The 20,104-nt window shown below is 58.1% G+C and overlaps 2 protein-coding genes across 4 annotated transcripts in view; one reads left to right on the top strand and one right to left on the bottom strand.

Moving 5' to 3' along the window:
- The first annotated feature begins 1,148 nt into the window (after positions 1 to 1,148).
- KCTD17 (potassium channel tetramerization domain containing 17) lies at positions 1,149 to 11,874 on the top strand. Of its 3 annotated transcripts, XM_055566182.1 has the most exons (9): positions 1,149 to 1,343; positions 2,508 to 2,616; positions 4,964 to 5,055; positions 5,991 to 6,086; positions 7,848 to 7,973; positions 9,315 to 9,384; positions 9,577 to 9,651; positions 9,983 to 10,073; positions 11,002 to 11,874. In XM_055566182.1, the coding sequence occupies exons 1-9, from the start codon at positions 1,149 to 1,151 to the stop codon at positions 11,069 to 11,071; spliced, it is 924 nt and encodes a 307-aa protein (XP_055422157.1). In that variant the 3' UTR covers positions 11,072 to 11,874. The 3 variants fall into 3 exon arrangements, with proteins under 3 accessions (XP_055422157.1, XP_055422155.1, XP_055422156.1); XM_055566180.1 differs by lacking the exon at positions 11,002 to 11,874 and having other exon boundaries at positions 9,577 to 10,846; XM_055566181.1 differs by lacking the exons at positions 9,315 to 9,384; positions 9,577 to 9,651; positions 9,983 to 10,073 and having other exon boundaries at positions 1,157 to 1,343.
- Positions 11,875 to 15,518: 3,644 nt separating this feature from the next.
- TMPRSS6 (transmembrane serine protease 6) overlaps positions 15,519 to 20,104 on the bottom strand; it is a 33,209-nt gene continuing 28,623 nt past the window's right edge. Inside the window, exons 14-17 of the mRNA XM_055566179.1 lie at positions 19,927 to 20,095; positions 18,309 to 18,580; positions 16,186 to 16,322; positions 15,519 to 15,677 (exon numbers count right to left, since the gene is read on the bottom strand). Of these exons, the coding sequence (XP_055422154.1) occupies positions 15,519 to 15,677; positions 16,186 to 16,322; positions 18,309 to 18,580; positions 19,927 to 20,095 (737 nt within the window). The remainder of the gene's footprint in view (positions 15,678 to 16,185; positions 16,323 to 18,308; positions 18,581 to 19,926; positions 20,096 to 20,104) is intronic.

The raw sequence follows: 20,104 nt of genomic DNA, 5'->3' as shown, positions 1-20,104 counted from the left end.
TAGTGAGAAGGAAAGGAAGTTAAAGAAGACAGCTTTCAGGAATTCTCTGGTGGTCCAGTGGTTAGGACTTGGTGCTTTCACTGCCAAGGGCTTGGATTCTATTTCTGGTCAGGGAACTAAGATCCCACAAGCTACATGGAAATAAATAAAGGAGGGCGACTTCCCTTCTGCTCCTTTCTCTCCCAGGACCCAAGCCACATGAAGAGCTGTCCCCTTCCCGCACCCTGCAGAACCCACAATAGCAGCACCCCAGCCCCACCCCCCGCCAAGGTATCTGGCTCAGGAGTATGTCCACAGAACCAATCCCTCCTCCCCTTCCCGAATTACAGATGAGTAAACTGTGAGTCTCCCAGCACTTAATCCTACAAAAGCCAGAATGAAAACCTAGCTCTCCAGACATTCATCCCAGTACCCTCTCCACTTTTCCTCTCTAGAAATGTTTCCCACGGAGCAGGAAAGGGGCCTTGATGGTGGAAATGCACTTGAAACCCACCTGGGTTCCTGCCAGCCTGACCCTCACTAGCTGTGTGAATGCAGAAAGTCACTTTGCTTCTGTGTCCTCATCTGTAAAATGGGTACAGTAACGCCAACTTCACAGGGCTACTGAGAGCATCAATGAATAATACAGACGCATAAAGCATCTGTAATATAGAAGGTGCTGAGCCAACTGTAAGCCCAGCTCTGTTGTCCTCAAAGAGAGTTTTCGTGGGGAAAGAGCACAGCTCCCTTCTCCCCCAACCCCCGCCAGCCAAAAGCAGAATGAAAGAATATTAGAAAACAGATACAGGTAAATGCTGCTATAAAATTGGGGGAGGGGAAAGTTTCTTCTCTTGTCGGTTGTTTGATAACCCAGACTGGACAAAGGGAAAGCAATGTGGAGACAGAATGGGAGGATTGCTGATTTGGGGTATCACTCATTATTTTCCCAGTTACCTCGAATTTGACCTTCCCCAAACACAGAGCACTTTGGCCAAGAGTGTCTTTAAAAGACCCTCGTTTGTAGACCTCCCAGAAAGGACAAAGTAGGGCGGGGCTAGGGAAAGGCAAGATCCTCGCTCCCGCCGCATCCTCCCGCGGCGGCTGGGACTACAGCTCCCGGCATGCCCGGCGCTCGGTACCTGCCCACCTCCAGCCTCCTTGCCCGGAGGATGCAGACGCTGGGAAGAGCGATGAGGATGGAGGCCGGTGAGGCAGCGCCGCCGGCGGGGGCGGGCGGCTGGGGCAAGTGGGTGCGGCTCAACGTGGGGGGCACGGTGTTCCTGACCACCAGGCAGACACTGTGCCGCGAGCAGAAGTCCTTCCTCAGCCGCCTATGCCAGGGGGAAGAGCTGCAGTCCGACCGGGTAAGGCCCATGGGGTGGGCGGCCGCTGGGGATCCCTCGCTCGCTGGAATCTGGCTATTCAGCCAGGCCTGCTCGCGGGGTTGCTCCGAAGAGCTGGAGGCAAGAAGAACTGGTCGGAGGAGGGGAGAAGGAAGTGGATCAGAGAGTGAGCGATGTGCCCATTGCCTTGGCAACAGGACAACGCCAGGCTGGGGCCATTTGGAGCTTTTGAGCTCTACCCTGGGCTCCCCACCCAGGAGACTATTGGATAAGGTCTCTCCCATTTTTTTGGCGCTGTGGGGAGGACAGACACAAAGGGCCTTCTCTCCTCCCCAAACTGGACTCCTGCATCACAGGAGTTAGAGTCTGCTTCTCCCTCCCCTTTGGGGTGTGGGTGGCCTAGGGGTACAGGGAGCTGGGTGGAGAAATCCCAGGTTCCTTCTGAGCTGGGCTTCATGGGGAGGAACGCTGGCCTAGGGCACCATTTCTGGGTTCCCATCTCGGTTCTGCTGCAAACTGCCTGCATGACCTTGGGTCAGATCCTTCCCTGCTCCAGCTCAGCCTCCTGTCTGTAGCCCCAGGGGTCCAGCCTGGCGTTGACCTCTAAGGTCCCTTCTCTCCCATTTCCTGACCTTCTGATGCTGTGACCTTGGGTGAGTCTCTTTACCTGCTGATGTCTCTGTCTTCTCTCTGTAGAGTTTCACTGAAACTCTCTCAAGCCTCCTTGCAGGGGGAGGGTATCCAATGAGGTAGCAGCTCCTTTGGAAACTTGTAAACATCCCCAGAATAACTGGGATCTGGTGGAGACCATGTAGGGCTGGCTTCAGGCAACAACCTTTAAGAGGGACGATCCCTGAGCCCTACACTGGATTGGGTGCCGCTGAAACTTCACTGGCTGCTCACAATTCTCCCCGGTTGTGGGGGAGAGGAGCAAGGCTCAGAGAGGTCAAGTCACTGACCCGAGGTCACAGAGTCAGGAAAAGGTAGAGGCAGGATCTGAACCTAGCTGTATCTGACCCCAAGGCCCTTTTACTCCATCATACCACTCCGTTTTGGAGCAAACACTGTGCCCCCACCCACCCTCCCTCTATCCTTTACTGGGACTGAAGGGTGGGGGTATGTGCAGGGTCAGCAGGGAAGCGGGGCTCACTCTTTTCTCACTGCCTGTGCCCCTTGTCTTCATAGGATGAGACGGGGGCCTACCTCATTGACCGCGACCCCACCTACTTTGGGCCCATCCTCAACTTCCTCCGGCATGGCAAGCTGGTGCTAGACAAGGACATGGCCGAGGAGGGTAAGTTGGTCCAGGGGGCTGGCCAGGGCCTGCATCCTAAGCCTGTCTTCTCTAGCCTGCCAGGGCCTTCCATGGTGGTCGAAAGGCATTTCTCCTATCCAGAGGAGACCTCTGTTTTCTTCCATGTTTCCTGCTGCTTCTCATCTCAGACAGGACTGGATGCCAAAGCCTCTGCCCAGGCTGAGCCTGGGGCCAAGGTGACTGGCCCATGCTTCCACTGGGTGCTTCCACCGGGTGGTGCTTCTGGGGAAGTGGCCGAAACACAGGCAGAAGAGAGAGGAAGCCCGTGAGGCCGGCAGCTGCCGCCGGGGGCAGGGATGTCCTTTCCCCTGGCTTCCTGGGAAGCCAGTGGTGAGCCGGGTGGGGGTAGAAATGGCCATGGGAAGAGGTATGCCTCTTTCTTTGAGTGATCGGGTATCTCAGATGCGTGGTGAGGGCTCTCAGTCAGCAGGGAGGTGGAACGGGTGACTCTTCCTGAGATCTGACAGCCTCTGCTGCACAGTGCTGGTTGTGGGTGGAGGAAGGGGAGCGGGGAGGCCGCTCCCCAGCGGGCGTTTTGGTCCCTCCCAGGCTGGGTAGCTGAGGCCCTGTAGATGGCCACTTCCTGGCCCAGCAGATGGCAGGGAAGCCGTGCCTGGGAGAATGGCTTCTTGGCAGAACCACAGCCTGGAGTAGGGACTATAGGTGGGTGCCAAGCCCACTTTTTCTTAGAGCACAGGGTGTGGCTTTGGGTCAGCTGACCCAGCCAGGCCAGCTTGGACTTGTCACTTTTCCTTTCTGAGTCTCCACTGTGTGTATAAAGTGGGGCAGTGATCTCCATTAGGGATGTGTTCTGAGAAAACAGGCATCACAAGTCCCGGGGCTTGTACCCTGAAGGGGTCTAACACAGCCCCTCCCTCCTCACTCGGGCCACATCCTTCCCTCCTGACCCCTGTGGGATACAGTGGTCTAGAGGCCAGGTGACTCTCCAGAGGACCAGGGCTTCAGAATCAGAGCCCACTCTAGGCATCGGCTCTGGGAGCCCCACAGCTTTCCTGATGGCCCCTGGGGGAGCAGACACCATGGGCGTGGCCTGGGCCCAAAAGCCGCTCCCATGGGGAAGGGAGCTAAACACTCCAGCGTCACAGCTAACACCTGTTTACAGGTTCTGGGTTTGTCAAAGCCCTGGCATTCCCAGCACCTTCAGACAGGATTAGGGCCCTGCTCCAAGGGGCCAGGGGCTTTGGCAGGAAACTGACTAGTGTGTGAACCCTAGAAAGTCACTTATCACCTTGTGCCTCCAAGCCTGCATCTGTGGAATGGGGTAACAATAGCACCCCCCTTGCTGAGCTGCTGTGAAGATAAAAGGAGCGGATACAAGTGTGTCACTTAGTGCCATGCCTGGCACCAAGGACCCGTGATACAGAGTTTGTTGTCTGTCATCTGTAGGGCTCCACGGGGGGCATTCCTGGCAGTAGCACTCACTGACTGCCTCCTCTGTGTTAGGTGGATGTGAGCACTGGGGACAGCCAGGGACATCAGATGTGGGTCCTGTCCCCGAGGAGCCCAGAGGCCAATTGTGCAAAGGACCAGAAGTGTCCCTGCCCTGAGGAGCTGAGGGGAATCCAAAGGCTGAGGGCTGTCCCCTTCACTTGAGAGGGACTCACTCAGTCTCTAAGATGGTTCCCTTAACTGCGTGGGGACAAGAACACCCTGGGGCTTGTGATGAGCACAGGACAGGCTCTGCAGACTGTGAAGTGTGGTTGGTCAGGCAGATGCACGTGCACAAAGATTGTGCACTTAGTGGGATTGGAGGGCAGAGGAACTTGAGTGTGAACCCCAGCCCTGCCCCGTGCCGGGTGTGAGGTGTTGCATAGCTACTGCCTTGCCTGGCCCTTGGTTTCCCTGTTTGCTCGGTGGGGGTGATGAAAGTACCTACTTCTCGTGCTGAGAACGAACTACAGTAAAGAGTGCAACATGCCTGGCATGGTGCTGCCTGCCGCTTAGCATGTGCTTCATCAGTGGGAGCATGTAATCGGGGTCAGCCAAGGCCCCTCTCACTGTGGCCTTCTAGGGTCCAGTCCCACAGGCCTGCTGCCTCTGGTTAGCCCCAGACTGGGGGACTGGCAGGTGTCCCGGGTCGCTGTGCTTAGCACAGCAGGGAGATGGTGGGGTTGAACGGCAGCCTCTTAGCCCTGCTATAGAGAGTGTGGGTCCCCAAGAAGGAAGTGTTTCCTCTTGCCTGAGCCCTGAACTCAGAGAGGCTCATCACCCTAGTGTGACTGGAGCAGGGGGTGGGGATGGAGGGGACAAGGTGAGAACGGGGCATGGGGGCAGTGGGAGTGATGGGGGTGCTGCTCTGTGTCAGGGGTCCTGGAGGAAGCGGAATTCTACAACATTGGCCCGCTGATCCGCATCATCAAAGACCGGATGGAGGAAAAGGATTACACCGTCACACAGGTCAGGGGGCAGCGGGGCAGCATCCGTGGCCAGAGCAGGGGGTGGTGGGGAGTGGGGAGAGAAGGGAGGTCAGAAGAGGCAGAACTAGCTTTTCTTGGGAAGGCCGAGCTGCCCTGTAAGGAGTTGTCAAGCTCCCAGATCGCCCTGCAAAGCTCCAGACTGGGAGACATATACCAGGTTCTGTCCTTGCCTTGGCTCTGTTTGCTGTGTGATCTTGGGCCAGTCACGCCACTCTCTGGACCCTGATTTCCTTTTGTGGCATATAGAGGTGCTGAAAACTACCCACCCTTCCCTTCCTTACAGGCAATATGGAATCAGTGTGAGGGTACAGGGGGCCCTGTAGGGGCAATGGGGATTAGTACACCATACACTTCATGGGCTCAGGTGGCCCCCTGGAGCTGGCATGTCTGAGCTTGGACCCTGGGCCTAAGTGGCCTGTCTGTAGGAGGAGCTGATGGGATTCTCTGCCCACCCTGGGGGAGAGGTAGAAGAATGGGAGATGGGTAGGGAGGCACTGTCTTCCACTGTCCTTCTCTCCCCAGGAGCTTGAAGAGGGAGTGCTCTGTCTCCTGGAGGACCTGCCTCAGTTAGTGACCCAGGATGCCTCCTAAGCCCTTTTTCCTTACCCCTTGTATCACCTGTGTCCCAATTCTGGTTCTGCAACTCTTTACCTGGGTGACCTGGGCCAGTAACCAACCCTCTCAGAGCTTCCATGAACCTTCCTAGGGTTTTTGGAGGGACTAAGTGAAATTATGCATGTTGAGTGCCTGGCACATCACAGTTACTCAGAACGTGACTTCTGGCTTACCACCCCAACCCCATCCTCTCCTTCTGTCCTTCTTAGGGGTAGAGGGTAGGTGAAGAGCAGGTGCTCTCCTATCCCGGGATGCTGGGCACTCCCACAAGGTGCCCTCCACGTAGCCCTCTGCCCGCAGGTCCCACCCAAGCATGTATACCGCGTGCTGCAATGTCAGGAGGAGGAGCTGACGCAGATGGTCTCCACCATGTCTGATGGCTGGCGCTTTGAGCAGGTGGGTGGAGCGCGGAGGAGCCACACCTCCAGGTAAAGCAAGCTCCTCTCTTCCCGCAGCCCCAGCCTTGGGGCTCCCCACTGCAGCCCCTACCCAGGAGTCTTCTTAAGGCAAACAAACAAGATTAAGAAAGGCCACACTTGGCAGCAGATTGATTGGGAAGGAGAGACAAAGGAAGCCCCACGGGCCTCAAGGTAGCTCTGGCAAAGCCTCTCAGGAGCTGGGTAGCGTTTACACTGAAGTGTGTGAGTCTCTGCCCCCCAAACGACAGTTCTGATGAGAGGAGACAAGATCCGTAGAGGAGAGTGGAGGTCCCCTGGGGGCCACACCTCTGGTAGCAACTCCACAGGCATAGATTCCAGGTTCCCACAAGGGACATGCCCAGTTCCAAGCATGGCCACCTTCAGAAGCACAGAGCAGCAGCCTCCCCTGAGGTATTCATGATGACCTGCATTTCCTCCCAGTCCTGATGCAGTTTACCAGCCAGGAGAGATTTTTATCATAAACAGGTTGCCCTAATAATCCAGTTGACGTCACACCTCTCTCAGGTTTCCAGAGGATCAGAGCCAGCAGCCAACCCAAGGTCAGATTGGCCCTTAGAGAACAGAAGGGTTGGGCTGCCTTTTATCCACACAAACTCCCTCACACCTGGAGGTTGAAGAAGGGAGAGGAAGGCCAGGCTCCCCAGGATGGCCAGGCCTTGGGGGAGGAACAAGCTCAGTCCAAGAACTGGAAGCCTGGATTCACATCTAGGCTTCACCACTGACGTGCTCTGCGACCTTGAGCAGGTCATCTTTCTCTTGACCTCAGTTTCCCAATCTGTGACATGGGCCAGTAGTGCTTCTTTTGCCAGAACATTGTGTAGATTAGAAAGATCATGGATCAAGTCTCTAGCCCAGGGTAGGCCTCGAAACATTGAAGCTAGCTAGCATCCTATGAATTATTAGAAGCATTTGACTCTGTAGGATTCCAGAGAGGACTCAGGGTCCTGGATTCAAATCCTGTTCCACTCATTCTGGCTGTGGGACATGACCACCCCTCAAGGCCTCATCTGCCAAAGGGGCTGGTTTTTCCTCTGTCTGCAGGATGAGGGTCCCTGGGGGCTGAATGAGACCCACCATGTGCAGAGCTTTTATCAGCCAGGAGGGGCCTGCAGATGTAGTTATTTTAGGGATCCCAGACCAAAAGTGGGACTGCTTTTCTCTTCTCTCTAGGTGAGAGTCTTTGGCAATTGCATGGGCTCCCAGAAGCCAAGCAAACATGCCAGGCACCACTGGCCTAAGGAACGGGTGATCTGGTCTACCTCTGCTTCTGAGAGCCTAGAATATTCTATGGTGCTCCACCAGGTCATGTGGACCCCATCCTGTGACTTGGTTCTGGGGCTGCTTCAGCCACACCCGGGACACAGAAGCACAGTCTGCCTGTTATAGATCTCTGCCTGCTTCTGGAAGTAGCCTGCTAGATCTGGGACTAGGCCGAGTTGAGGAGAAACAGCAATAATAACTGCCTTCCTCTAAGGATCAGGCCCGGCCAAGCCATGTGGGGAGGCTGGCCCTGGAAATTGACCAGAGGCATAGGTTGGGGAGGTGGAGAGGACTCTGACTTTGGGCCAGAGGTGTCCTCTGGAAAGCCAGGTGGATGGGCCTGAATGGAGCAGCAAGGTCAGGGCACAGTCATTATCTTGACAGTGCCAATGTTTGCCCACCCCTGCCCACCACCCCACCTGACCAATCATTTTCTCCCCACACCCCATCCCTCCAGCTGGTGAACATCGGCTCCTCCTACAACTATGGCAATGAGGACCAGGCAGAGTTCCTGTGTGTGGTGTCCAAGGAGCTGTACAGCTCCCCACATGGGCTGAGCTCCGAGTCCAGCCGCAAAACCAAGGTGAGCCCTCAGCCCGACCTCAGCCTCCCTGCCGTCCCTCCCTCCCCTTGCTGCCCTCCGCCTGGCCATCTGTGCTTCTTCTTTCTCCCTCCTGCTGCACACGCCTGACGCCCTGATCACAGCTGATGCCATCCATCCCATGCCACCCATGGTCCTGTCTGCCCATGCCAGTTACCCAGGCCCAGGCTCCAGGGACAGTGAGAGGAGATTAGCCCCAGGGTGTGACCAGAGTGGACTTGGATGTTACTTGATGGTGGTCACATGGCGGCCACGGGGCAGCATGGCACCGGAGGAATGCACTACACTAGGGGTCTGGGCATGGTGTGAGTGCTCTGTGTGACTTTGGACAGGTCGCATCCTCTCTGTGCACCTTGGTTGTATTCTCAGAGAAGTGAGGGGGTGGACCACCAGCTTGGAACTTCTGGGATCCAAGGGGCCAGTTTAGTTCCTGGGGACCAGGGCTGGGGCAGGGAAGCCGAATCTGTTCATTCTGCCCATCCTGCAGGCTCCCCACATAGGACTCAGCAGCAGAGGGGTCTGGAGCCCTCAGGGTCCAACCCTGTGTTTCCATCCTGGCCTGTGAGGCAGCCTCAGCTGGCTGCGGGGAGGGGATTGATCAACGGTCCTATCACCCTGGACCCCGAGTTGGTCAGAAGCCTCAGGAGCTCGGGGTGGAACCGGCGGGGCAGGCAGCAGCCAGGCTGGGAAGAAAGGAGAGCATTCCTTCTAGAAGCCTGTCCCTGTGTGGTGAAGACTTAGGAACTCTGCTTCCCGTCTGTTTGTCTGCCTTCCTGTGCTGTGACTTCCCATACCCACCCCACCACCAGCGGGGCCAGTGGCTGACGTGGCCTTGCAGGGGTGCAGGGTGAGCCGGCTGCTCCTGCCTCTCTGGGAGAGAGCTCAGGATCTGGGATGTCAGAGCTGGTGCTGGCATCTCAGATCTGGCTGGTGTCTGCCCTGGGCCTTCCCTGGCCTCATATGTACTCTGGGTTGGTCCTTCTAAAATGAGGCCTTCCCGGGCGCCCCTCAAGGATACCCCAGCCACACACCCACCCTCTTCCGTCTTCCACCGCTGTCACAGCGGCTGGGCCCAGCCGCCAGCATCCTCAGCAGGTCCCCACCCTCCCGCTGGTTCCCCCAGGCCCCTCCCCAGGCTTCCCGGGACTGGACACGATGCCCCAGCTTCTGTGGCTGTAGCGCTCCCCTCCCCTGAAGGTCCTCCTTCTCTTGCCCCTCCCCTTCACCCTGAGACGGGGGCCCTCGGGGCCAGCCGCCAGCAGGCCCTGGTCCCCCGGTCAGTTCTGCGCTCTTTCTTCCCTGGGTCCGCCGGCTGGTTCACAGAGCGCGGAGGAGCAGCTGGAGCAGCAGCAGGAGCAGGAGGTGCAGGTGGAGGCAGATACGCAGGAGAAAGGTGCAGCCAACCCCCGAGGAGAATGATTGCTAGTAGAAGCCGGCGCCTCCCGCCCGCTCCCTGCTGGAGCCAGCTGCAGAACCTGGGATCCCGGGGGCGGCCGGGGGTTGGGCGGGCCCACCAGGGTTAGCTCAGCCGCATGCCTGGCGCCTCACCTGCATAACCATCCCTTCTCTCACTTTCTCTTTGCAGCCCAGTCATCTCAGGATCCCGCTAACCTTTTCTCCCTCCCACCACCGCCTCCTCCTCCTCCGCTCCCCGCCGGAGGTCCTGCCTCATCTTCATCCACCTCTTCTTCCTCCTGGATCTCACCTACACCCTGCCTCTTCCCTCTCTGCCCCTGTCCGGGTTTTCTCTCTGCCTGCTCACACCTCCATCCCGGGGCTGCCCTGGTCCCAGCCTCCTGCGCCCTGCACCCAGGCGCTCCGGCCCCGCATCCCAGAGCACCCTGCCTGCCGCCTCCTGCACCCCTTCTGGCACCTCCTGCCTCCCGGGCTGGGGGGGAGGGGAGCAGCTGCACCTCCTCAGCGCCCCCTGCCGGCCACGTCTGAGGCACTGCTCCAGCGCTTCACCACCTCCTCACGTTTCCTCCTTGCAGGTTTCTGGCTGCACCCCCTCAGACCTGAGGTGGTGCTTGCAGGGAGGGCCTCTCTTGGGCCCCTCGCCTGCCCCCAGAGCTGCCATGCCTGGTTCATAGCCTGGCGGAGCTGGAGGGAGGGGCAGAAGCCAGAAGGGTGCTCATCTCTTATTTCTTGAACTTGAGCCGAACTTCCGGCTGCTTTTCTCCCCTCACCCAAGTTTCTCAGCCTATCTTGGCCTTGGGTATGAGGCTCTGAGAGCAGACAAGAGGGGAAGGAAATTCTCTCCTACCCGCCCATCAGCACCAGAGCCACACTGGGAAGGAGGGAAGGGAGACGGAAGCCAGGTGCCCAGACCTCATACCTGACGCCCAGGACTCCTAATCACAGCCTCGGGGCACTGGGTCCCTGGTTTCTGCGGGGCTGGGAAGGACAGGCCACACTTGGATGCCCGTGGCCTAGGAGCAGTCAGCAGGAGCTGGCTAAGGATTGGGCTGTGGCAGAAGAAGCCCTGGCCAGGAGCCCACAAGCCCCCACTCCATCTTATCTACCTGCTGTGACCTTGGGCAAGTCACTGTCCCTCTCTGGGCCGCAGTTGCCTCTAAAATGGGGACGGACAGCTGTTCTCCGTGACCTTTTGTCTGAGACACTGGTGACCAGCCTCTCTTGGCCTTCACTCCCCCGGCCAGAGTCTTGGCAGAATATGGACTCCTAGGAGGCCACCACCCAGCCCAAGATGGGGCGTGGGGTTCCCAGCAGACCGGCAAGCCAGGTCCCCTTTCTGTATCCCCTCCTCCTCAGCTCTGAATCCACTTTTTCTGGGCCTCAGCCCTCCTCCTTCCTCACAGAAAGGACCTCGTGACTCACCTAACTCTCTCTCTCTCCCTGTCTCCCCCACCCAACCCCCCCCCCATTTCGATCTCCCCTCTGCCCTTCTCCTGGCCCTGCACTCCCCTCTCCTCAATGGCCCCACCCCCTCCTCCCCCTCCCGGTGTTCTGACCACCCCCACCCCGTCCCCCTGCCCCTCTTATTTTCTAGCTGTTACAAGCCAGAGGCACCCGGATGTAAGGCCCCAGATCGCCTCCAGGGACTTGGGGTTCCGTTCTGAAATGCTTTATTTTTGTACCACGGGGTGGGCCCCCGGCCCGAGGCAGAGGAAGAGCTCTCCCCGCTGTCACCTCTGTCTACACCCCAGGGGATGTCCTTCACCCCTACCTCCGGGGTCCGGGAGGGGGCCCGCGGGGACCTCTCAAGTCCTGAGGTGGGCCCTGGGACCCCTGGGCAGAGCTGCCTGCCTGTGGTCGAAGTGTGGTGTTGTCCAGCTGTGTCTCCCAGGCACCCACGTTCCCGCCCCCGGGGCCCCCAGCTGCATGGCAAATACTACGCTCCCCCGCAGCCCAGTCACGTCACCTCCTTGAGCCTGAGTCTCTCTGTGTGTCACCTGGGTCACGTCCTGCCCTACCTAGCTCACAAGGTTTTTGTGAGGTTACCGAGAGGGGCGAGGGCCCTGAAGGCCCTCAGGGAGGGTGTAAAATACAGGCTGGCCCGGCACAGAAATGCAGGGATTGGTGGGGGCGAAAGGTCTGGGGGTCGGCCATATTGGAAGGAGGGGGTAGGTGACTTGGCCTTCAGCTTGGCTGCTCCCCACGCCCACCCCATCCCCATCATCTGTACTGCTGGGCACAGAGTGGCCTGGCCAGGAGGGAAGCAGGCACTGATTCAGCAGGGGCAGCGGGGCCCGTCAGGAACTGATGACAAGGGAAAGGGACCGTCCTCCCTCCACCCAGGGCAGAGTCTGGGGCCGGCAGGGGCTGAGCGAGGGGCCTCTCGCGTTTACGGGCTCCTGGGCCAGGTACTTGCTTCTCAGCTGTGTCCAACCCCATCGTGTAATAAAACCTGAAGAAACAGCCAGCCTGGCTGCCTCCCTTTCTCTGGGCCACATCTGGGGACAGCGCTCTGCACTTAGTTGTGTCCGATTCTTGTGAGCCTGTGGATGAGTCCACCAGGCGCCTCTGTCCATGGGACTTTCCAGGTAAGAATGCTGGAGTGGGTTGCCCTTTCTTCCTCCAGGGGATCTTCCTGACCCAGGGATTGAACCCAAGTCTCCTGCATTGCAGGTGGATTCTTTACCTGCTGAGTCATCAGGGAAGTCCCTTGGATCAGGGGCTAAACTTAAGGTGGGATAGACAGCCTAAAGGTAATGGGGCTTTTTCCTAAAGTCCTGGGGTCTGCCTGTTGTCACTCTCCCATGTGTGTTAAGGGGAAGTATCATGGCTGGATCCTCAGTCCCGTGGGTGGGCGTCCAGGGGACCAACGCTGCCTTGCTGGGTGAACTTTGGAAAGTATCTGCCCCTCTCAGGGTCTGTTTCTTCATGGGTAAAGCAAGGGGTTGGACGAGGTGACTTCTAAGGCCCTGCCCCCGGGGTTACTCAGTCTCTCACGGCCTCGAGGCAGAAGTGGATTAGCTGGGATGCTGAGGGATGGGGAGCTAGGTTTCTGGGCATCGGGAGTTTCCCTACCTCACCTCCCCATTCAGCTGGCCCTCTGCTCCCCAGCTTTGCCCTGCCACCTCCGCTCCATCCTAACCTCCCAGGACGTCCCCTCTGCTTCCTGCTGTGATACCTTCTGGTCACCTCCACCCTCTGCCCCAAGTCCTAAGAAATAAAACCCGCAGGCTCCCCTCCATCTTCTCAGAATCCAACAAAGCCCTGCCCACCCCCACCCCACCTGGCCAATTCCTTAACCATGTGCTGATCCTACTGAGTGTCTACCTTACGTCCCTCCTCCCCTCACCCCAGCAGTTTATCTTGCAGATTTGGGGAGGGACATCTCTGCAAAGCCGTGATCCCCTAAGCAGAGGCCCTCCCAAGCCCACTTGATGGCCTGGGGGTCCTCACTGCTTCCCTTGAGTCCACCTGGCTCTCTGGGGTTGACTTCACTTTCTGTATCGCTAAAGGGTCACCAGGGGGCTTGTTAAAAGAACATATTACACCGCCCCCCACACACAATTTCCACTAAGACTAGGATAGGCCAGGAATTTGCATTTTAGCAGAGTACCCTCTGGCAGTGTTTTGCTCCCCCTCTGAGAGCCCCCCTGGGATAGTCCTGTCCCCTCCCCAAAGGTGACCCCCCATAGCAGCTGCTCCATCTGCTCCATCTCCACAGTGGGGACCCAGCAGGTGGAGGGCTCCCCACACATGGTTCCGGTGGCCACTCCTTGTCTCCCTTTGAAAACCCTCTGGAGACTAGGTCCCTGCTGAGGCTCCCTGCTTCTTCTTCCTCCCACTCTGTGCTTGACACCCCCCTTCCTCACCTCTACCAGGGCCCACCCCACGGCCCTCCCTGATCACTCCCACTCAGGCCATAGCCTTGGCTGTTAAGACTCCACCCCCTCAGCTCCCCTCCAGCCACTGGACACACCCCTCAGCCTCCTACTCTGGGCCCCCACTTCTGCAGTGCATGTGTCTCCCCTACCTCTTTGGTCTTCCCTGGACCACCTTCCATTCAGGGTGGTTGGAAAACCCCCCCTCCAAACCTCTCTCAAGCTCTGCCTATCTCCTGGACATCTCCCTTCTAGAGACACCCTAAGTTCACGATACCTTCCCAGAGCCTTTCCTTCCCCGGGTGCCCCAGGTCAGGCAATGGGTCCTCCACCAGCCCAGCTGGGAGTGGTCCTCAGATTACCCCCACCACCAACCCATCTGGAGGATAATGAAGGTCCTTCAATGCTGTGTCCATCCCACTGCCCTGCCTGGTCCAGGCCTCCTCCTTGTTGAGTTCTACAGCAGCCTCCTCACCAGCTTCCCTGCCTCCCATTTTCTCCATGCTGATGTCAGTGTTGCTTCTAAATGTGAAGCCACTTGTGTGTCACCTTCCTGCTCTAGAACCTTTTGTGGCTCCCCAGAGTGCCCAGCATCAGATCTTTAGCTCCACTCCAAGTTCTTTGCCATCTCATCTCAGTTTGCCCCTCCCCAAAGGAATTCTCTTTGCCCCTAACCCCAACCTCTGTCAAAACTAAAAACAACTGACTTTCCCTAAGAGGCGACTGACTTTGAGGACTTTGTGCCTTTGCACATCCTCTTCCCCTGCCTGGAATGCTCTTCCCTACTTTGGCTGCCTTTGAATCCCAACTCAAGTTTCCTCCAGGCAGCTCTCCCTGACTTTCTGAGTTACTGGCTGCCTCCCCCAGAACCCTTCACACTGGGTCACCATCCCACCCCTCCCGAGATAAGGAGCCAAGTTCTGTGAGCTCCATGACCCCACTACAGCACTTGGCACATGGTCAGAGCCTGTGAGGTGCTAAATAAGGGACGCAGAATGCAGAGGCAGTGCTGAGACAGAGAAGTGGTCGCCTGGGAATCAGGGGACAGGGCTTCTGCCCCAGGCTCCACTCCTGACCCCTCCCTGGGGCGATCAGGAGGCTCTCTGCTCCTCAGTTTCCTCCTAGGCTTCCAGAAGAAGCCCAGCACTTGTCCCAGCCCTGACTCTGACCTGTGTGTGTCTGACTCTTTGTGGCCCAGATGACTGTAGCCTGCCTTGTTCCTCTGTCCAAGAGAGTTTCCAGGCAAGAATACTGAAGTGGGGTGCCATTTCCTACTCCAGGGGATCTTCCCAATCCAGAGGTTGAACCTGTGTCTCTTGCATCTCCTGCTTGGCAGGTGGATTCTTTACCACTAGCACCACCTGGGAAGCCCAATTCTGACCTGAGGGCACCCAACCAATGCCTTCCCAGGGTGGCTCCTGGGATTTAAGCAGCTGCCCTGGAGGCCAGCCCTGCCCCCACTGACCCTGCCGTGGCCTTCTGGACACTTAGCCAACAGGCTAAGCAGATAGCAAGGGTCTGTTCAGTCAAGGGCATGAGATTGGTGCTGGGGCCCCATTCAACCCCCAGAGCAGGACCTTGGGTCAGATGGCTTTATTCCACAGGGCAGCTGAGCTCACCTCTTGGTGAGAATGGGCAGTGAAGTCCCAAGGGGCAGGTGGGGTTGGGAGGACCCTGGACCCAGGGCTCCCCACCCTTTGGCTTGCAGTGGCGGCTGGCCCACTTGGCTGTCTCCAGGACTCTGAGGTCCCTTCCTGTGGGAGCACCTTCCTCCTCCACCACTCAAGTTAGGCCGAGGGCTTCAAAGGCTGGAATCTGCTGTCTGGAGAAGATGACATCCCAATAGCCTTTGCACTGGGGCAGGGGTGGTGGTGGGAGGACCTGGCAGCCACAGGATCACTGCTCAACTCTTCCCCCCAAAGTCAGCAGCGGAGGAGCGGGGAGGAGAAGAGAGAATCAGGAAGCGACAGCCTGGATGAGAACCCCCCATCCAGGACTGGTGACCATCCCAGGCCCTCAGGGGTGGTCTGGACCACCAGCGGATGGCCCACCTCCCTCCTAGTACCCTCACTGAGGCTGATATCAGGCATCAGGTTGGGGGACAGGAAAGACACCACCTCCTGCCCCCTCCAGGCCCTGCTGCCTGCAGAATACTTGCTCCCAACCCCCCGGTGGGTGCCCTGGGCTCTCTGAGTCCAAGAGGTAGGCCCCTGCTCTGCAGGGGGGCAGCTCCTCAAGTCAGCACCTGCTGGATCCAGCCTATCACACCAGTGATGCGGGTGTAGACGCCAAAATAGTTGGGCCGGCCACAGCCCAGACCCCAGCTGACCAGCCCTGCCAGGAACCAACGGCCACTGGGCTCCTTGCACACCAGCGGGCCACCTGAGTCACCCTGTAAGGCAGGGAGAGACAGGACTACGTCAGGGTAAAGCAATCCACTTCCAGGTAAAGGGCTGGACTACTGGGGATATTCTGAGAGTGACAGCAGGAAAATCACATCCACTTTGGAAGCCTCCAATACATGGAGGGAGCCCGAACCAACCCAGCCTGGCCTCCAGCGGGGTCTGGCTGTCATGGAAGCTTGAATGTGCGTCCCAGTGCCCTGCCCAGCTCTGCCTCCCTTCTGTGGGCTCCGTCTAGTCCTCTCTGCTGGGTCACTTGGGCAAGTGCCTCTCACAGGATAGGAAGCAGAGCTGGGGTTGGGTCTCAGACCTGGCACCTGGGGTCTTTTCTGATCTGGGGTCTGCAACCTGGAGGCAGTCTCTCAACCTCCCAACCTTCAGTTTCCTCACCAAAAAAGTGGGGACAGCCAAGCCCACCTTGCCGTGAGGCTGCTGCAGGCTGCTCTGAGCTGAGGGCCATGCCCTCTTCCCGCCCCCGGCACAGTCCGCGGGAGTCACCTGGCAGGCATCCTTCTTGCCGTTGCGGTAGCCAGCGCACAGCATGCGGGGTGTCACCTGGTAGCGGTAGGCCTCGCTGCACAGGTCCTGCGGGATCAGCTGCACGTCCACCTTCTGCAGGCTGTTGCTGGAGGGGCCTGCCCGTCAGGGTTAAGGGCAAAGGTAAGAGGGTCTGAGGTGCCCGGGGCCCCGTCTCTTCTCTTGGCTGTTCCTTTCATATCTCAAGAGCACCTTCCTCGTCCTGCTCTGCCCTCCCTCCCATCTCCGCCCTCCCCCTCACTGATGCTCTGTTCTGGCTCCTTCTCCAAGTGGCTCGTGGGGACAGAGCCCCCCACCCACCCACCAGGGCCAGTGTCCTCAGGTTCTCCTCCACCCCCTCCTCGTGCCTGAGGCCTCTTGGCCGCCTCCCCTCTTCTCTGTGACAGCCCTAGGGAATTTTTCCAGAACACACACCTCACGCCTCTGCTCCCACCTAAAACTCAGTCAGCCTCTGCTCACTGTCCAGCCAGCGCTTCTCCACGAGGATGCATGTTTGGACCCCGCCACCCCACCATGGAATTTCACTATACACCCTGTGCCTAGCTCCACTGGAAGATCTGGTCTGTTCAGCTGGGGTGGGACCCAAATGCTGGTTTTCTTTCCTGAAGCCCTGAGACCTTCATTCAGGTCAGAAGTAGGAATCCTGGCTCAAGACCCTGACTGAGATCCCCTGCCTGTCCTTCCTGCCTGTCCTCCCCCAGATCCACCTGCTCCCGGCTCCCCTCTGGTGCTGGGTGTTCTCAGGTGGGTTGCCACCTATGCTCTTACCAGAAACGCCTTTCCGCTTTGCTGGGACACTGCTGACCCACCGTGCAAGCCTCAGCTCAGCCCACCCCTCCTCTGGGCTGCCGTTGCCCCCACACCCCCATCCGTGTCAGCTCTTAGCACTGTCTCCTATTCATTTTTATACCGCTTTGTCCAACTCAATGCCCGCCATATAGTAGATGCTCACAAATGTGTCACTGAATGAATGAATGAGCAAGTGGACTGATCCTTGACCACTGTTCTCTATCATCCTCTTGGACAAGTCACTTTACACATTAGCCTCAGCTTCTCCATCTTTACATTATCCCTCAACCTCACCCACCTCCAGATTGCAAAGCACAGTATACACTCCTGAAGGCCACCACCATGGAGGGTGCAGGGCATGGCTGTAGTTGTGTACAGAACTGAGAGCTGGCCTCTAGGGACAGCAGCCTCTGCTCAGTGCAGGAGGGAAGGACAGAAACTCATGTTTCTGAGAGGCAGTAGCAGGAACAGCAGAGTCTCTGGGGACCCAGACAGTCCTGGGTTCTAGTCTCTATTCCAACTCTCCCTGGCTGTGTGACTTTGAGTCAACACTAAATGTCTGTTTTCCCATCCTTAAGATGGGGTCCCTGATAACCAATAACTAGAGTTGTTGGATGGATTAAATGAAATCATGTTCCCCTAAAATCTAACCTCCATGTGGTAAGTGTTAATAATTAAAAGTTTCCCCCCAACACAGACATATACCCTCCTTTGTCCAAGGAGCACAGGGTTGGAGCATGGGGTCCCTGGCCTGCCCTGTCACCCCACACATATCCCCCAGATCGCCTCTCATGACTTTGGTTCTCCTTAAGTGCCCTTCACTTTAAAGGTATTGAAACTCCAATACTTTGGCCACCTGATGCGAAGAGTTGACTCATTGGAAAAGACTCTGATGCTGGGAGGGATTGGGGGCAGGAGGAGAAGGGGACAACAGAGGATGAGATGGCTGGATGGCATCACCGACTTGATGGACATGAGTTTGAGTGAACTCCGGGAGTTGGTGATGGACAGGGAGGCCTAGTGTGCTGCAATTCATGGGGTCGCAAAGAGTCGGACACGACTGAGCGACTGAACTGAACTGAACTGAAGTGCCCTTCTGGAAGGAAGGGAAGGGCCAGGGAAACAACCCATGGCCGTAGTAAAACATTTTTTGTTTTGTTTTCTATGAAATACTACCCCATTTAATCCAGTACTAGCAAGAGTGGAGCCCCAGGGTCCCTTGCCAACTCCCTTCCAGGCTCAGAAGTTAGGCGAGCCAGACCCACCCCATCTCCCCTGCCCGCAGTCCAGCTCACCGCCTTCTCGCAGGGCACCCCAGCCTGTGATCCAGCAGTGCAGGCCCGGCTCGAAAAAGTGGGAGCGGGCAGGCAGGCAGACGGGCTGCACAGTAGCTGAGCGCACCACGGGGTGGTCGAGCTGCAGCAGGGCCACATCGTAGTCGTGGCTGTCCTCCTCGTGGTACGGGTGCAGGAGCAGGCGGCTCACTTTGAAGGACACCTCTCCTGGCCAGCGTGAGCTCTGCCACACTTTGCCCAGGAACACGGTCCACAGTGCCGGGGATGCCATGCTGGGGCGGGAGGGGGAGGAGGGGGACTCGCTCAGCGGCCACCTCCGCATCCCATCCCGGATCCCTCTGATAGCCAGCATTCCCACCTGGGACCCAGTCCCTCACACCGATCCCCACCCTGCTCTGGCAGACTGTGCAGCTGGCAGTGTGGTGCTCAGTGCTGGCCCTCGAGTCTGACTGCCTGGATTTCAGCCCCAGCTTCATCCCTTCCTAGAGGTGAGTGTACCTCTCTAGGCCTCAGTCACCCCATCTGTGAAGTGAGAATAGCATCTTCTGCTGATATGTTCCTGGGGGAGTTCAATAAGACTGTGGATGTAAAAAAAAAATCAGCACAGTGCCAGGCCCCGGCAGATGTTTTCTGCACACTTTATAGATGGAGAAATTGGGAAACCCCTGGAATTTGTGGGTCCTCAGGAGGAGCTGGTGGGAATTGAGTGTGAAAGAATTGGCAGAGACTTGGCTGTGCAGACCCCTGGAGGCTAGGTCAGCATCCAGGTCTTTCTCTACCTTGTGGACCCTGGGGAACCAGGGATGGAGTGAAAGAACCTGGGTAGTCAGACTGCACCCAGAAGAGCACCTGGGCACCCAGGCATAGGATGCAGAAGGGAGCTGGACTCTGGGCTGCTGCAGTGACCCCGGGGTGGTGGTGGCAGCATGGACAGGCAGTGGCTGAAGATGCGTTCGGACCACTGAGAGGGCTTGCTGCCTGGCTGAGTGTGGGGGAGAAGGAAGGGTGCCCAGGTGGCTCCAGGCCTTTGGCTTGGTGCAGACCCAGGACAGAGGAGGAGGTGTGGGGAGGGAGTCCAGGGCTGCTGTGCTGGGGGGTGGGTCTGAGTACAGGGCATCAGGCTGGAGGTGGAGAGGGGAGCTGTCAGCCCACCACGGAGATGTGGGCATGTCTGTGGGTGGGGTGAGATGGCTCTTCTTGTGGGCTTCTCTGCTTCTCTCCCTCCCCGGGGTGGGGGACAGGCACACCTGGAGAAGGGTGTCATGACCTATAACCAGGGCAGGAATTCTGTTCTCAACTCTACCCCAGTGTCTAGCACAGCCCCTGGCACATAGTAGAAGCACAACAAATATTGCTGAATGGAGGAGTGAGAAAATGAATGGCTCACTGGCCCAGCTGAAAGCAAGACACCAGAAGCAGAGCACAGCAGGGGTGAGCAACCTTTCCCAGGGCACAGAGTGTGTTGAAGGTAGAGGCAGGGCTGAAGTGTCGGGACAGCAAGTCTGAGGGGCTTCCCACAACCCTCCCCTCTGTCTGTTGAGATCTTAGACACGCTGCCCCCGCCCCCTCACCACCACCTTCCCTACCCACCTCTTGTGGCCTGCGTTCCCAGGCTCACCTTTCCTCCTGGAAGCAGTGGGCAGCAGTGATCACCCAGCGGTCAGCGATGAGGGCCCCCCCACAGATGTGTCGGCCACGAACCTGGAGGCTGGCCTGCCACGGCCACTCACCCTCCGAGGACACGGCCCCGCCCACGATGCGGCCCGAGGGGCCCTGAAGGCCACAGTCTGGGAGCA

This window comes from Bubalus kerabau, chromosome 1 (genome assembly GCF_029407905.1).
Source record: "Bubalus kerabau isolate K-KA32 ecotype Philippines breed swamp buffalo chromosome 1, PCC_UOA_SB_1v2, whole genome shotgun sequence".
NCBI classification, from domain to species: domain Eukaryota; kingdom Metazoa; phylum Chordata; class Mammalia; order Artiodactyla; family Bovidae; genus Bubalus; species Bubalus kerabau.
This window is presented reverse-complemented; position numbering and strand designations above follow the sequence as displayed.

Coding starts and splice junctions, on each gene's coding strand:
- KCTD17 (XM_055566180.1), top strand. CDS start 1,149: ATGCAGACGCTGGGAAGAGCGATGAGGATGGAGGCCGGTGAGGCAGCG. Junction 1,344..2,507: donor AAGAGCTGCAGTCCGACCGG/GTAAGGCCCATG, acceptor TTGTCTTCATAG/GATGAGACGGGGGCCTACCT. Junction 5,056..5,990: donor AGGATTACACCGTCACACAG/GTCAGGGGGCAG, acceptor CTCTGCCCGCAG/GTCCCACCCAAGCATGTATA.